This window comes from Prionailurus viverrinus, chromosome B1 (genome assembly GCF_022837055.1).
Source record: "Prionailurus viverrinus isolate Anna chromosome B1, UM_Priviv_1.0, whole genome shotgun sequence".
In the NCBI taxonomy this organism is placed as follows: domain Eukaryota; kingdom Metazoa; phylum Chordata; class Mammalia; order Carnivora; family Felidae; genus Prionailurus; species Prionailurus viverrinus.
In genome coordinates this window covers 63,310,495-63,328,258 of record NC_062564.1, presented here as the reverse complement: position 1 = coordinate 63,328,258, position 17,764 = coordinate 63,310,495, and the positions used below count along the sequence as shown (strand labels likewise).

The 17,764-nt window shown below is 43.2% G+C and overlaps 1 protein-coding gene across 1 annotated transcript; it reads left to right on the top strand.

The window, feature by feature from the left end:
- Positions 1-15,875: 15,875 nt before the first annotated feature.
- LOC125163363 (tripartite motif-containing protein 75-like) lies at positions 15,876-17,285 on the top strand. Its single transcript, XM_047854928.1, has one exon. The coding sequence runs from the start codon at positions 15,876-15,878 to the stop codon at positions 17,283-17,285; it is 1,410 nt and encodes a 469-aa protein (XP_047710884.1).
- The last annotated feature ends 479 nt before the right edge of the window (positions 17,286-17,764 follow it).

Sequence of the window (17,764 nt, the reverse complement as noted above, 5' to 3'; positions counted from 1 at the left end):
ATTTTATTTTATTTTTTAATTTTCAAAAAGTTTTTTTTTAATGTTTCTTCTTGAGAGTGTTGCATCCACACGACTCCTGAAACACAATGCTACGGGCACCAGTAACAGTCACAACAAAGTTAATTACAATGAGAGGCAAGGCCAACCGATCGGGACCCACACTCTTGACCAGAGTGCCGTCCCGAACAGCCAGGGTACAGAGTTTTTACAGCTGACCACATCGTCTTTTCAACACCTGGGAACAAAACAAAGAAATAGTTCCCAGATGGGGGTGGAAACAGTTCAGACCTGCCCTTGCCCCAATCCAATCAAACACTAATCCAGTTGACTTTCCTTGAACTTTTGTTCCCTTGATCCGGAGGACAAGGCTGTTATCTCTTAATCTACACTGTTAAAACAAAGCTGTTATTTGTTAAGGCTACAGGTTAGCCCAACACTACAATTTAACCCTTACAGAGAGAGAGAGAGAGAGAACGAGAATGAGCAGAGAAGGGGCAGAGCAAGAGAGGGACACAGAATCCGAAGCAGGCTCCAGGCTCTGAGATGTCAGCACAGAGACCAGTGCAGGGCTTGAACTCCAGAACCGTGAGATCATTATGGTTAAACAGTTAACTGACGACTAAGCCACCCAGGTGCCCTTCCAGTTCCATTTTAGATTGAAATTCTTTTACACCCCAAAAGGCAATTAGGCTGGACTTTTCAAAAAGTGAAGTTCTCTTGAAAAGATAAAAGGGGCAGGAAAATTGTTCCAGATTCAAAGAGACCGCAGAAACATACCGACCCAGTGCAATGCACTAACCTTAATGGATCCAGGGTTGGGGGGGGGAAGGTACAATGGCGTTTGGGAGACTACTGGAGAGGCTTTAAAACCAAACACTTAGGGGCGCCTGGGTGGCGCAGTCGGTTAAGCGTCCGACTTCAGCCAGGTCACGATCTCGCGGTCGGTGAGTTCGAGCCCCGCGTCGGGCTCTGGGCTGATGGCTCAGAGCCTGGAGCCTGTTTCTGATTCTGTGTCTCCCTCTCTCTCTGCCCCTCCCCCGTTCATGCCCTGTCTCTCTCTGTCCCAAAAAAAATAAATAAAACGTTGAAAAGAATAAATAAATAAAACCGAACACTTATAATAATAGTGGAATTTTTATTAATTTTCATGTTTATGATAATGGTACCCCATTTAGTAGAATATCCTCATTCTTAGGAGGTTTATGCTTAAGCATTGTGGTGAAATATACTTACAAATGTCACAAATTATTCTTAAATTGTTAAAAGGTGTTTGTTATACTATTCTTTCAGCATTTGGCTGTGGTTTAATTTTTTTTTTAATGTTTATTTTTGAGAGAAACGGAGAGAGGAAATTGTGCGCCTGAGCTGGGAAGGGGCAGAGACGGGGGGGGGGGGGGGGGGGGGGGGGGGGGCGGGGGGGAGGCAAGCATAAGATCCAAAGTGGGCTCCTCACTGACAACAGAAAGCCTGACGTGGGTCTTGAACCCACCAACCCTGAGATCATGACCTGAGCCAAAGTTGGAGGCTTAACCAATTGAGCCACCCAGGCACCCCTGTGGCTTAAATTTTTTAAAGAAAGAAGTTGGGAGGGGGTGCCTGGGAGGCTCAGCCTGTTAAGCTTCAACTTGGGCTCAGGTCATGCCCACCATTTGTGGGTTTGAGCCCCACCGTATGTGGGGCTGTTTGAATCTGTGCTGAGAGTTCAGAGCCTGGACCCTGCTTCAGATTCTCCCTCGTTCTTTGCCCCTCCCCGCTCCTGCTCTCTCTGTCTCTGTCTCTCTCTCTCAAAAATAAATAAAACATTAAAGAAATTTAATCATTGTATTCACAGGCCCTTGGCTTGGTTTCTGATTCATAACGGGCCTTCATAAATCTTTGCCAGTACATAAATCCTGGCCCCCCTTTATCATCTACCGCCTTGGGAAGGCTCCATCACCTCCCTGAGCCTCAGGCGACTCCTCAGTAAACACCCAGCCGCAGGTGAGGAGGAGGAAGTTTGGAAGGTTCTCCACCCCACTGCATACCTTAAGCACTACTCGGCATCATCAGAATAAGTCTCCCCGCCCTTCCCACATCTGCCCTCCTCGGGACCTGCTCCTCCCCCAGTCTTCTCCCTCGGTCCAGGGAACCCCTTTCTCTCAACAGCTCCAGCAAAAACCTCATGGCTTTTCTGCTTGACTCCCCACAGCCGGTCTGTCAGATATCCAGCCATCCCTCCGCTGCGCTCTGTGCTCGCATTCTGGCACGCTCTCCTGGGGACGCCTGGGAAGCCCCTCTGACTGCCTGCTCTGGCCTGCAAGACTCCCAGCATCTGACCTTCAGCAGGCCGCCTGCCCCTTGCCGGGCCCTCTGGTCAGCGCTCCACACAAACTGGCCTTCTTGCCTTTGCGTCCCCCCACCCCCACCCCCACCCCGGGCCCTTTTCTGCCCCTGAGAGGCCTGAGAAAATTGAAACTTAAAAGCTTAAGTTATGGGAAACTGAAACCTAACTAAGCTTAACCAGCTTGTTCCGCTTCTGTACAATTGCTTGGCATGCCCATGTATTCCTGATCAATCATTATTGCCTGGCACATCCGTATATTCTTGATCAACCATTGTTACTTGGCACATCCGTGTATTCCTGATCAATCATTGTGATACCCGTACCCCCGGTTGTGGTCTGACCTAAAGGCAGGAACCAATCGAATACTGTTAAGTGTCCAACTTTAAACACCAACCAATTGCAGTTCTGTAACTGTGGAAAATTCCTGATTTCCCCATGACTTGTTTGTACCTGTCTATAAAAGGGGTGTAAAAACCTCTCTCAGGGCCTCTCGTCGTCACCGGCAATGAGTGCGCGGAGGTCCAGGTTCGAACCTGCAATAAATGACCCTTGCTGCTTAGCTTTGACTCTGGACTCTGGTGGTTCGTTTTTGGGGGTCCCTTAGACTCTGGGCGTTTCACCCCGATCTCCCTTCATTTGTTCACCGCGCCTGGAGTGTATGTCCTGTTCCCTTGGCCCGGATAATCGCTGCTGAGACTGGACTTCACTTGGCCTTAGTCCCCTTCCCAGGGAGGAATTCAGGGGTCCTTCATAATAGTAACGGGAGCCTGTCACCTGCTGCCCAGTCTACTGTTCTGTGGCACCTAGCACGCAGCACACACAGTGCGGTGGCTCAGGTAGTGCCTATCCTGAGACTAGATTACAAATGCCCTCATGGACGATAAAACTCCATGGAAGCAGAGACTGACTTCATCCAACTCCGTCTGACCAGAGCCAACCTATGCTAAGGTGCCATAATTGTTGGGAAAAGGAACCCGTGAAATGTTGTCACAAGAAACAACCCAGGGCACTTAGGAAAACAACGACCTTTTAGAGGGAAGATCTTTGACCCCTGGAGGGAAAGGACGGAGACTTAATCGTCAGAGGGAATCTGAAGATATCCGCAGGCAACTAAAGTGTAGACTTACCTTGACAAGCTGCCTGGCCCACCCTGATTTATTTCCGTGGGCGAGAAGACGTTCTATCCTGGCTCCTGCCTCACTCTCTTGATCAAATCAGCTGCAGTTTTTTCCTTCCTGCACATTTTGGCCACATATCCCTCACGTCTTGTCTCCACTCCCTCTTTCCTTCCTCCCCACACCCAGGGCACCTATAATCACTGCCTTAGGCTGACTGGGATTATAGAAAAAGCAAGCTGTTTGAATGGGAGTCCATTGTTACTTCTTACTCCCCCCACCATGTACGCTGATTGTGGTAAATGGTTTAACCTTCCTGATTGACAAGGATTCAGGGACAGGGGTGAAACTCATCTCCTTTCTGCCTTGTCTGGAAGCTAAAGGAAGAATGTAGAAAGATGTATTTTTTAACAGCATTTATATCTATGTACAAGAAAATACAACAAAATATTCTAAAACAATCCTTGGATTGGGGAAGATTTTACAACCTTTGGCTTTTTCGAACAGTCACTCAAAGAGGGGCATCCCCCTGTACAGGGCCAGAAGCTGCTAGAAGTCAAGTTAAAATCTGGTCAAGTCTTTTTTTTTTTTTTTTTTAATGTTTTATTTATTTTTGAGACAGAGAGAGACAGACCATGAGCGGGGTATGGGCAGAGAGACAGGGAGACACAGAATCTGAAGCAGGCTCCAGGGTCTGAGCTGTCAGCACAGAGCCCCACGTGGGGCTCAAACTCATCAATTGTGAGATCATGACCTGAGACAAAGTCGGACACTTAACCGACTGAGCCACCCAGGTGCTCCAAAGTTTGGTCAAGTCTTGAGTGAAGTTATTGGAATGGAGTGTCCATGCCAATAGTTTCTCCAGTTCTTGCCATACAGAAAAATATGTCTGTATATTCAGAATAAGATTATTTCTGGATAATGGAATTATTTAATTTTTGTGTGTCTGTGTTTAGGTATTTTTAAACTATGATATTATTGTAACAATAGTATTAACATTCCAGATAATATGTGTACATGTTTTCATAACAGATGAGAAAAACAAGACTCGAGGAAGTTATAAGAAACTTGTCCATGGTTGATAAGCTAATATTTGGCAGGACATGATCGGAATCATATAGAATGAGAAAAAAATATTGGTTACCTATAGCGAAACATGGACATTCAACAGCCAGATTGCAGTGTAAGTCTCTGCAGAGAGTAAGACCACACCGGGAGTAGGTGTAGCCTGATGAGATGACAAGGATATACTCCTCTACATTCTTGGATGGAGAATATTATGAGCAATTATATGCCAATAAAATGGGTAATCTAGAAGCAATGGACAAATTCCTAGAAACATATACACTACCAAAACTGTAACAGGAAGAAATAGAAAATTTGAACAGACCCATAACCAGTAAGGAAATCAAATTAGTCATCAAAAATCTACCAAAAAGCAAGAGTCCAGGGCCAGATGGCTTTCCAGGGGAATTCTACCATTTAACGGAGAGTTAACACCTATTCTCTTGAAACTGTTCCAAAAAAAAAGAAATGGAAAGAAAACTTCCAAACTCTTTCTATGAAGCCAGCATTACCTTGATTTCCAAAACCAGAGACCCCACTAAGAAGGAGAACTACAGACCAAGTTTCTTGGATGAACATGGATGCAAAAATCCTCAACAAGATATTAACCAACCAGATCCAACAATACATTAAAAATTTTATTCACCACGACAAAGCGGGATTTACACCTGCGATGCAGGGCTGGCTCAATATCCGCAAAACAATTAATGTGATTCATCACATCAATAAAAGAAAGGACAAGAACCATATGATCCTCTCAATAGATTCAGAGAAAGCATTTAACAAACTACAGCATGCTTTTTTGATAAAAACCCTCAAGAAAGTCGGGATAGAAGGAGCATACCTTGAGATCGAGATCATAAAAGCCATATATGAAAGACCCAATGCTAATACCACCCTCAATGGGGAAAAACTGAGAGCTTTCCCCCTGTCAGGAATAAGACAGGGATGTCCACTCTCACCACTGTTCTTCAACATAGCATTGGAAGTCTTAGCCTCTGCAATCAGACAACACAAAGAAATAAAAGGCATCCAAATCGGCCAGGAGGCAAACTTTCACTCTTCACAGATGACATGATAATCTATATGGAAAACCCAAAAGATTCCACCAAAAACTGCTAGAACTGATCCATGAATTCAGCAAAGGCCCAGGATATAAAATCAATGCACAGAAATCAGTTGCATTCCTATACACCAACAATGAAGTGACAGAAAGAGAAATCAAGGAATCAATCCCATTTACAGTTGCACCAAAAACCATAAAATACCTAGGAATAAATCTAACCAAAGAGGTGAAAAATCTATACACTGAAAACTATAGAAAGCTTATGAAAGAAATTGAAGAAGACACAACAAAATGGAAAAATATTCCCTGCTCCTGCATAGGAAGAACAAATATTGTTAAAAATGTTGATACTGGGGCGCCTGGGTGGCGCAGTCGGTTAAGCGTCCGACTTCAGCCAGGTCACGATCTCGCGGTCCGTGAGTTCGAGCCCCGCGTCAGGCTCTGGGCTGATGGCTCAGAGCCTGGAGCCTGTTTCCGATTCTGTGTCTCCCTCTCTGCCCCTCTCCCGTTCATGCTCTGTCTCTCTCTGTCCCAAAAATAAATAAATGTTGAAAAAAAAATTAAAAAAAAAATAAAAATGTCGATACTACCCAAAGCAATCTACATATTCAATGTATCTATCAAAGTAACCCCAGCATTCTTCACAGAGCTACAACAAATAATCCTAAAATTTGTATGGAGCCAGAAAAGACCCTGAATAGCCAAAGCGATCTTGAAAAAGAAAACCAAAGCAGGAGACATCACAATCCCAGACTTCAAGCTATACTACAAAGCTATAATCATCAAGACAGTATGGTACTGGCACAAGAGCAGACACTCAGATCAATGGAACAGAATAGAGAACCTGGAAATGGATCCACAAACGTATGGCCAACTAATCTTTGACAAAGCAGGAAAGAATATCCAATGGATGAAGACAGTCAGTCTCTTCAGCAAGTGGTGCTGGGAAAACTGGACAGTGACATTCAGAAGAATGAACCTGGACCCCTTTCTTACAACATACACAAAAATAAAGTCAAAATGGATGAAAGACCTAAATGTGAGACAGGAAGCCATCAAAATCCTCGAGGAGGAAGCAGGTAAAACCTCTTTAATCTTGGCCACAGCAACTTCTTACTCAACACATCTCCAGAGGCAAGGGAAACAAAAACAAAAATGAACTACTGGGACCTCATCAAAATAAAAAGCTTCTGCACAGCAAAGGAAACAATCAGCAAAACTAAAAGGCAACTGACAGAATGGGAGAAGATATTTGCAAATGACATATCAGATAAAGGGTTAGTATCCAAAACCTACAAAGAACTTCTCAAACTCAACACCCAAAAACCAAATAATCCAGTGAAGAAATGGGCAAAAGACATGAATAGACACTTCTCCAAGGAAGACATCCAGATGGCCAACTGACACACAAAAAAATGCTCTACATCACTTATCATCAGGGAAATACAAATCAAAACCACAATGAGATAGCACCTTACACCTGTCAGAATGGCTCACATTAACACCTCAGGCAACAACAGATGTTGGTGAGGATGCGGAGAAAGAGGATCTCTTTGCATTGTTGGTGGGAATGCAAGCTGGTGCAGCCACTCTGGAAAACAGTATGGAGGTTCCTCAAAAAACTAAAAATAGAACTACCCTACGACCCAGCAATTGCACTACTAGGCATTTATCCACGGGAAACAGGTGTGCTGTTTCGAAGGGACACATGCACCCCCATGTTTATAGCAGCACTATCAACAATAGTTGAACTGGAAGGTATTATGCTAAGTGAAATTAGTCAGAGAAAGACAAAAACCATATGATTTCACGCATATGAGGACTTTAAGAGACAAACAGATGAATATAAGGGAAGAGAGAGAAAAAATAATATAAAAACAGGGAGGGGCACAAAACAGAAGAGACTCATAAATATGGAGAACAAACTGAGGGTTGCTGGAGGGGTTGTGGGACGGGGGGATGGGTCAAATGGGTAAGGGGCACTAAAGAATCTACTCCTGAAATCATTGCTGCACTATATGCTAACTAATTTGGATGTAAATTTAAAAAAATAAAAAATTAAATTAAAAACAAATAAAGAAATATAGTGAAACATGATTTTGGGGACATTCAACAGACAGATTGCAGTGTAAGTCTGTGGAGAGGGTAAGACCATACAGGGAGTAGGTGTGGCCTGAAGAGATGACCAGGATATACTCCTCTACATTCTTTGATGGTCACTGCTTGCCCTTTCTCTCCATTTATTATTTTTTTCCCCAGAAAACATTAAACATTGAATATGTTATACTTTATTAGAATCCCCACATTTATTGTATTGTAATTTTAAGAGTGCATAGAATTGAAAACATTCAAGTTCATCCATAAAACAGGAAACCTCACCTTGCCTAGTATGAAAAACTCCTGAGGGCGAAAACTGTAGATCTGATCATTTTTCTGAATCTATAGGTTGGGCCATAGAACTAAATGCAATTAGCCAACAGGTTGGGAAGGGGCAGAATAGAGATGCAATGACCTACCCTCAGAGAGGCAAATTAATTCCCCAAATCTACCTCTACATTTTGTTTCTGTGCTCAGGACTAATTACCTTTAAGAATTATAATCCACCTTTCCTTTTCATATCTCCCTTGGCTCCTCCTACCACCCCCCACCCCCCCACCCCCCCCCCACTGAAATTGCTTGCACTAATTCATCAGTGACCTGGTGTCCCAGTCCATGGATACTTTTTCAGTCCCTTTAATGTTGTCTCGAGCCCTGGCCCATGACAGTGCTGACTTCCTCTGACTGCTTCTCAGTCTCTTTGGCAAACAGCTCTTCCTCTACCTGCCCTTTAGGACTCCCTGCTCCCTAAGGTTCTGCTCTTGGCCAGTGCCCTCCACTTTTCTGCCTCCACAGGACCTACATACAGCCAAACACAAGTTCCCAAAGTCACATACCCTGTTGACAACACTGTGATTTGGAAGAGTGCGGGGCTTTAAGGTAACAGACAACCCAGGGCAGGGGTACTCTGGGGTTCTCCAGGAGCATGGATAGAATTTAGGGATATATCTGAAGGGAGGACAACAGGAACTGCTGAGGAGTGGGTGTGAGTAAAGGCACAAGAGAAATCAGAGATGCCTAGTAGGTTTTTGCCTCAGCTATTAGGAGAACAGTGGTTCCCTGGATTAAGATGGAGAGGCCTGGGGGAAGGTCAGGTTCTGGGCAGATAGAAATTAAGAAAATTAAGATTTAACAGAATTTCTTTAAATTAAGAAATTAACAGAAATTAAGATTTCTGTTTTGGGGCGTTTGGGTGGCTCAGTGGGTTAAGCATCTGACTTCAGCTCAGGTCATGATCTCACAGTTCATGAATTCAAGCCCAGTATTGGGTGAGTTCTAGTCCCTCATTGGGTGAGCTTGAGCCCTGCTTCAGGTAAAAACATGAGCCCCGCTTTGGGTGAGCCCCGCTTCTCTCTCTCTCTCTCTCTCTGCCCTTTGTGGGATTCTTTCTTTCTCTGCCCTTTACTCAATTGCACTCTCCCCCTCCCCCAAAAAGATTTCTGTTTGTGTCCATGAATGTGGAGATGCCAGTTTGAAATCCAAGTGAAACCCTCCATTGGGCGGTTGCATACGGGAGACTGATGGTCCAGAAAGAGGCCAACCTGAGAAAAATTTTGAGCTCTCAGCACAAAGGTAGCTTAATTAAAGAGCAATAATACCACCTAAGGAGAAAAATTAAAGAGAAAAAAAATGAGGACCCTACAGAAAACTCCTAAAAGTAATACAAACTAACAAATTCTTAAACTCACTAGTAATCAGGGAAAAGAGAGTTAAACCAACATCGATTCCTCCTATTAGATTAACAAAAGTGAAAATGACCCTTAATAACCAGTTGGCAAGGATTGTGAGGGAAATGATACACTATCAGTGGAAATGTTAATAGATGCAGGCTTCCTTTTTACACTTCAAAAACAAGACATAGGAGGAGGATGAAATAAACTTGATTTTTTTTAAACAGCATATTTCGATTTTGTAAGTAAGTTGTTCAAGTATATCATTTTGTATGCATATAGTATTGCTACCAGAGAGAATTCCCTTTTTTTCCCTCTCTTTTTGAGAAACTGGATTTCATCTTGTTCTTCAGTCAGACCACCTTATCATCATTTTATGCAAGACCACACTCTTATTGTTTTTAAATATCTCCCCTCATTCTTGTTCTCCACTCCTGTTCTCTCTTCCTCCATTCAGTACCTCCTTGAATGCATTTCATTTTCCTTTAAGACTGGATGCATTTTTGTAAGATTATAAAGTACTGCTTTGTGGGTCTAAGTCTGTTTAATTTGGGGCGCCTGGGTGGCTCAGTTGATTAAACGTCTGAGTTTGGCTCAGGTCATGACCTTGTGGCTCGTGGGTTTGAGCCCCACATCTGGCTCTGTGCTGACTGCTCAGAGCCTGGAACCTGCTTTGGATTCTGTGTCTCCCCCTTTCTCTGCCCCTTCCCTGATCGAGTGCGCTCTCTCTCTCTCTCTCTCTCTCTCAAAAATAAATAAAAAACATTAAAAAAGTTAAGTCTGCTTAATTTACCGATATATTCATTTGATCCACATGTACTGTATAGGAATTCATTTAATTTATGTTGGACTTTGCTTTTTAGTTCCTGCTCTTCACTTAAAAACAGTATTGGTTATGTGCTTTTACAGTGCTACATGAATGGTATTAATACTTTATTTTTTGTCTACAATCTTCCACTATTCACCAATAATAATAGATTTTTTTTAGTGATTTATCTCTTATCAGGTTAGCTGAAGAATATTATGTATGTACAGTATTATTTACTATGGGACTCTGTTATACATTATACTGGATTCACATGAATACAAAAAATATTTTCAGGTGTAAAACCTTTTTACCCTCAGTTAAATCTTTTAAAAATCTTGTTACAAGCTTTAAAATTTAAAGCTTATACAAAGTAGAGAGAATGGGAAATGAACCTCCATGCGACAATCACCCAAAGTCTTACAACTTAAGAATCACTTCAGAATTATGTTATATCTCTGTCTATATCGCAAAAAAAGAGGACAGATTATTTCTCAATAATTTTCTAATAAAATTAGTTTGTACATTGAACCAATGCTTGCTTTATATTGACACCTTCAGTGTTAACCTTCTGTAAGGAAGAAGATCTTTCAACAGGTAACCCAGCCGGGCAGGTTCTGGGTTGAAATCTCTTTTTGACACTTTGAAAGTCATAAAAATGCAAACAATAAAAGAAACTGCCTGGGCGCCTGGCTGGCTCAGTCCATGGAGCATGGAGCAGGAGACTCTTGATCTTGGGGTTGTGACTTCAGGCCCTACACTGGGCATAGAGCTTACTTTAAAAAAATGAATGAATGAATGAATGAATGAATGAATGAAACTGCTCTACATTGTTATTATGAAGAAGACTCTAAAGTTCTTAGGCCAAAGATACTTACGGGCTTATTATAATTATAGGACGACCCCCCTTCTCTCTTTCACGCCCCTCCCACTTAGAGGAGGAGCCAGGTTTGCTGGGTGGAGTCATCTCAGCTGGTCCCTCCCATTTATAATGTGGATTTCCCTGCAGATTGTGCCTCCCTGCGCAAATAAAGGGACCTTAGCAGAGGCTCCAGGTAAGCTGGGAGAGGGAGGATGTGGGTGCGGGAGACTGGAGCGGTAGGATCCGTGGCCTCTGGAGTTAAGCGCTCAGTGCCCCGTGAGAGACCATGCTTGGAGAGACCATACCTCGTCAGGAATTGTAAACTCTGGGTTTGGCTTATTTCAAAACACATCCCTTGTAACATGGTTCCCGGTCTCTCAAAGAGCCTTGTTAAGAATCGCCTGAAATGTTTGCTAAACTCACCGATAGCCAGATCCCACCCTGCCCTAAAGGGGAAGTAATATCTGTTTCAAAGCCCTGGGAGGGGCTGGTCTGAGGTTGAAGTGGAATTTCCTTATAGGATGTCTCAGAAATGGTTTGCGGTGGGGCGAGTGGAGGGATAAAAGCTATGGGCCCCTGTACCCCTGATTCCAGGCCCTGCATGGCCGCCTTCTTACTTAGTTTAACCATTCTGCCTTCTTACAGAGGGCAGATTAAGTTTCAGTGAGGTTAAGTAGTTTACCCAAAGCCACCGAGCTTGTAAAGGAGCAACAGGAATCTAATTCGACAAGTATTTAATGGGTTCCTGAGCTGAGTGCTTAAGGATCAATTATAAGAAATCAAAGTACACTCTTGGTGGTTAGTGTGGAAGACAGCTTGACCTCAAAACACAACAGTAATTAAGGTTTATGGAGGGAAGGTGTCTAATACTGAGCCTTGAACTAGGATATTGAGATCAGGGGGGATGTTTGAGATCTGAAGGGAGAGGAGGAACTAAGAAAGGACACTGACCGATGGACCAGAGCTCTGCTGGACTTCAGGTCAGCCGTGTTCCAATGTCCTCTGGCCACAGGGAGGTCAGCCTGGAGAAAGTAAAGGAAGAACTGGGGCTGAAGCCAGCTTGGGTGCTGGGTGCCAGACAAAGGCCCCGACCATGAGGGGTCGTGGGAGTGCAGTGAAGGATTTGGGGGAGCCTGGGCACTTTCTAAATCCTGTACCTGTGTAAGCAGAGGCAGGAATGGCAGGGGCCTGGTAGCCGCTGGTCCCGGGTCATCCTGGAGAGTCCACAAGTCTGAAACTCAAACCACTGTAAAACAAGTTTTTGATAAATTTGGTGCAAAATGTATTTGGTAAAAAAACTTCACCTGACACAAAGCTTTTTGTATCCTATAAAGGATAGCTTTAATTATCTCACTTGCTTTAAATACACATGAATTTTGCATAAATATTACAGTGTTTAATTAGGAAGTGTTTCCCCAGACTCTTGGGGATGTTCACATTATACTTGATGTATGTACTATATTCTTTTTCTAAAATATAACATTCCAAATATAGTAGTAGTCCAGTGGTCTCAGGGGAAGAGAATGCCGGGACTGGAGTGAGGGATTAGTTGAGAAAGTGGGAAGTCCCCTGCTTCCTTCGGTCTATAATGAATTGTTTGCATCTTTCTACATCGATACATTTAGTACTACCACCTTTCTTTTTTTTTTTTAATTTTTTTTTTAATGTTTATTTATTTTTGAGACAGGGAGAGACAGCATGAACGGGGGAGGGTCAGAGAGAGAGGGAGACACAGAATCTGAAACAGGCTCCAGGCTCTGAGCTGTCAGCACAGAGCCCGACGCGGGGCTTGAACTCATGGACCGCGAGATCATGACCTGAGCCGAAGTCGGACGCTTAACCGACTGAGCCACCCAGGCGCCCCACCTTTTTTTAAAATCTGCTTGCTGGGCACCTGGGTGGCTCAGTCGTTAAACGTCTGACTTCGGCTCAGGTCATGATCTCATGGTTTCGAAGTTCAAGTCCCATATCGGGTAGTGAGCCTTGCTTCTCTCTCTCTCTCTCTCTTTCTTTCTCTCTGCACCTCCTGAGATTCTCCGCCCCTCAATCGCTTGCCCCCCTCTCAAAAAATAAAATAAAATCTGCACGTAAGTCTCTTCAAAAGAATGTATGTGACATGCACGTGATGTAGTTTATTCAGCCAATACGGACAGTAGAGATTTCTAATGTTTCCACTTGTTTGAAGTTCAAATCAGTGCTCAAGAGAACATCTTTGTATGTATTTGGATATTTGTTCACATTATATGTGTGTTAAAAAAAAACAAACACTCAACTGAGTAAATTTTAAAGATCTTAAATCTAACAGAGAAGAACTCTGAGGTGCTGTACAAAATGAAAAAATTATAGGCAGAAGGGAGCCGGAACAAGGAAATTATACAGGCAAAAAAAGCAAAGTGAGTTTCCTTTAGAGGATAGCAAGGGTCTATCAGGCAGATCAACTAGGCCTGATCAGGTGACTCCTGATGGAAAGACTCCATTTCTGGGAGAGTTAAGTGTTGGTGACATGGGGCTTACCCCATTTTGGACCCATTTTTTTGTTTTTAACATGTGATTTTTGGAATTAGTATCAGTGGAATTAGTAGGGCAAAGCAGAGTTTTTAAATCTTTAATGGATATTTCAGCATTGGTTTATAAAAATAAAAGGTTTCTACTTCACCAGTCTACAGTGTTGGAAACTCTACCTCCCAAAGCCAAAACAGGGTATTATTCTTTTCAATTTTACCAATACAATAAGCATAGTTAAAGGGGAAAAGTTCTTTTTCAGTTTGTAATTCTTAAGTTATTAATAAGTTTCTGTGTTTTCCATAACTTGTTTTTATGCTTCTTTGTCTGCACTGGGAGTTAAGGTTTTTAAAATTTGTTTTACTTATTTTGTAGGTACTCTTTGTTCAGAGATAGGATTTAATTAGTAAATACCGAAAATATTTTTCCTTTTTTTCTTCTTTTTATAAATTTGTATGTCTAGATGTTATTTCCTGGCTCTCACTACGCAACAGCCTGTCCAGAAGCACATTGAGCTGTTGAAGGGGAGCAGAATTTGCCACCCCAAAATAAGCTCTTCTGCATAAGGATTATTTCAAGCTGATTATTTTTGAAAGAGTGCAAATGCTGGATAATGTTTGAAAATAGAAGTTGCCCTTTTGTGAGGGTAATTTACATTCATAAAAGAAATATCCATTTGTAAGGGTTTCTTTGCACTCTGTATCCGCAAGAGGGGGATGACTAAATCTCTAGAAACCCTTATCTTTGAAGAAGGCAGGGACTCAAATCTGCATAACAACCTTACTCTTGTTTACTCTGCTTTGCCAAATAATCTCCCCAAACTGCTCCCCTCCCTTGCATCTATCTTTTTGTCTTTAGCTGGAGATGGTATTTAAAATGGTGGCTTGGGCCATTTTGGGGAGTTACTCCACTTTTCATGGGTATCTCCATTGTATACGGAGGTATAAATATTATAAAACATATTTTTTCTTGTTAATATACTTTTTTATAACCGGGGAGGCTCAGTCAAGAGCCTAGGAAGATAGAGGGAAAATTATATTTCCTCCCCTGTACCTTAGAGGAGCAAGGATGAGAAAAGCAAACCAAATATGGTAAACGTGAATTCTGAGCCATCAGAAAAACTGTGTTTTAAGCTTCAAAACTGAGGAGGTTTCCTTAAGTTCTGTACTCTCATAAGACAAAAGTTTATAGTGATACTATAATTATTCTTAATTCTAAGAGTTTGGGATTGTAGGGGAGGAAAAATTTTCCCTTCTGTCCTTTTAGGTTCTATAGCTAGTTTAAGAATTAAGTTGAGATAGAAGAGATGAATAAGAAAAAACTTTAATAACCTATTTATGCAAAGGAATCTCACAAAGATATGAGACTCAAACGACGACCCAGACAGACCAGATGATTGAGACTTCCATGCCATCCAGAGCTCAGGAAAGAGCCAGAAGTCTGGAACCTTTGCGGTTGAGGGAGGCAATTCCCAGAAAGGTGAGTAGAAAAAAGTCTGGTAAACAAAGGTTCTTATGTTCTGCAGGTAAGTCTCTTAGGTAAAAAAGTTCTTTCAGGTAATAGCTCTTTTTGCACCAGTCCCCCTTTATAATGTAAATTTCCTTTATAATTGCAAATCCCGCCCTCTCCACAAAGGGGGAAATTACTTTTTTAAGGCAGTTAAGATGGAGGTAAAGGGCTTTTCCTGCTGGGGCTCGAATGCCTTCCTCAAAATTATTCACATTACTAATGGCCTATTTTCGGGTTGCATGTGCTGAACCCCTTCAAGATGTAAAATGAATTCCTCCAAGTTACATGGATAGGTGTCTTAATTTGGTTGTGCTACATCTATCTGTCCCAGAGCCCATGCCCTTTCCACAGCCCACGTTGGGGTGAATGGGGGGTAGATGAGATGTAGGGATTGTGGTACCAAGTAGGTAGGAATAGATAGAGCATCATAATAAAGGCATGGAAACAAAAGACTGGGGTTAGAAGAGGGTAATCTGACTAGAATTTGGTAATGGGTAGGACCACCTGAAACAAACCCAGAGTTGTTTTTGTTTGTTTGTTTTTTTAAGGAAGTTATACTTCATCTGCAAGTAATTCATGATTCGAGGAAACAATTGTTCTCCTGGCTAAGAAAGCTGCTTCACTTGGCTTTCTTTTCTCTGTTTCCAAAGGCTGGAGAGGAGTTGTCTAGTTGAGTTGTGACTGGTTGCAGGCTGTGGGAAGGGCTCTCCTTGGCAGCTGGAATTAAAGGCCTGAAGATTCACAGGACTTTAGCAGTGGCCAGCAAAGTGAGGACTGAGATTTTACAGTGTATCCACTTCTCACTGGAGCCCAAGCTCCTGAAGAAAACCCACCTCAGTCCAGTCTCTCATTCATAGCCCAATGGCAGTGTCATCAGCCCTGGCAGGGCTCCAGGCCGAAGCCAACTGCCCCATCTGTCTGGACTACCTGAGAGACCCCGTCACCACCGAATGTGGGCACAACTTCTGTCGCTGCTGCATCCAGCAATCCTGGGCTGATCTCAGCGACAGGTTCCCTTGCCCCGTCTGCCGTCACTCATGTCGAGAGACGCACTTGAGGAGCAACACCCAGCTGGGAAGGGTGATTGACATTGCCAAGCTCCTCCACATCAGCAGGAGCAAGAGGAAGAGGCGGGACGAGAGGCATCTGTGTGAGAAGCACAACCGGGTCCTGACCCTCTTCTGTGAGGAGGACCTACAGGTGTTGTGTCCCACGTGCATGCGACCCCCTGACCACCAGGGCCACTGGGTGAGGCCTGTGGAGGAGGCCACCTCTCACCACAGGCAAAGGCTCGGCAGTTACATCGAGCCCCTGAAGAAGCAGGTGGCTGATATTCAGAAATTAATAAGCATTCAAAGCAAAAAACCCTTAGAGCTGAAAGAGAAGGTGGAAAACCAAAAGCTGGAACTACTCTCTGAATTTGAGTGCCTGAAGCAATTTCTAGATCGTGATCAAGCAGCAGTTCTTTCCAGGTTAGCTGATGAAGAGAAGGACATTCAGCAGAAACTGAGTGCAAACATAACTGCATTTTCAAACTACATTTCCACCCTCAAAGGTCTGCTGAGTAAAGTAGTAGAGAACAGTGTGCTGTCTGAGGTAGAATTGCTATCACAGATTAAACATTTCTACAAGAAGTCTGAGGATGAGATTAGCCCATCAATTTTTTCAATCCAGTTAAGAAGAGAAGGTTGCAGTTTTCCTCCCCAGTTCTCTGCTTTGCAGAAAATTATTAAAAAATTTGGAGTGGACGTGATCCTAGACCCTGAGACGGCACACCCTAACTTGATTGTCTCCGAGGATAAAAAAGATGTGAGATTTGCAAAGAGAAAACAAAACGTTCCTTACTTTCCAAAAAGATTTACAACCAACACGGTCGTCCTGGGTTTTCCATGTTTTTATTCCGGCAGGCATTTCTGGGAGGTTGAAGTGGGAGACAAGTCTGAATGGGCTGTTGGGATTTGCAGAGACTCGCTTCCCACAAAGGCCAGGAGATCTCTGTCAGCCTGGCAGGGATGCTGGAGGCTTCAGCTGCAGGGGGATCGATATAATGCAGTGGGAGCTGTTCCAACACTGCTACTGTTAGACGTGAAACCCAGAGGCATCGGCATTTTCTTGGACTATGAGCTGGGTGAGATCTCATTTTATAACATAACTGAGAAATCTCACATCTATACTTTCACTGACACTTTTACGAGACCGCTTAGGCCTTATTTCTATGTAGGACCTGATTCAAAGCCTCTCAGAATCTGTACAGGAACAGACTGTGAATGAAAACTCCCTGGACCATCGTAATAGTTGTTTTGTTTTAAAGAATGGAAGGTGGGGGCGCTCGGGTAGCTCAGGTGGTTAAGCATCTGACTTCAGCTCAGGACATGATCTCATGGTTCGTGGGTTTGAGCCCTGTGTTGGGCTCTGTGCTGACAGCTCGGAGCCTGGAGCCGGTTTTAGATTGTGTCTCCCTCTCGCTCTCTGCCCCTCTCCCGCTTGTGCTCTGTCTCTCGAAAATAAATATACATTAAAAAAGAATTGGAAGATGGGTAGGCTCTTGTATTAATTAACATGCCAGTAAAGTGAAACCCTCCTCCACACACCCCTGCTCCCCGTCATCTCCCAGTTTTTTCTTCGTTTGTCCAAGAAGAAAGCTTTGTTTCCACAATTCTCTAGAAAACAGTGCTAGTAATGCCTCTCCCCAGGAATGTTGAAGGGGTTTTCTGGGTGTGAGGGTGGATTAAGTTGGTCAGAAAGTGCAG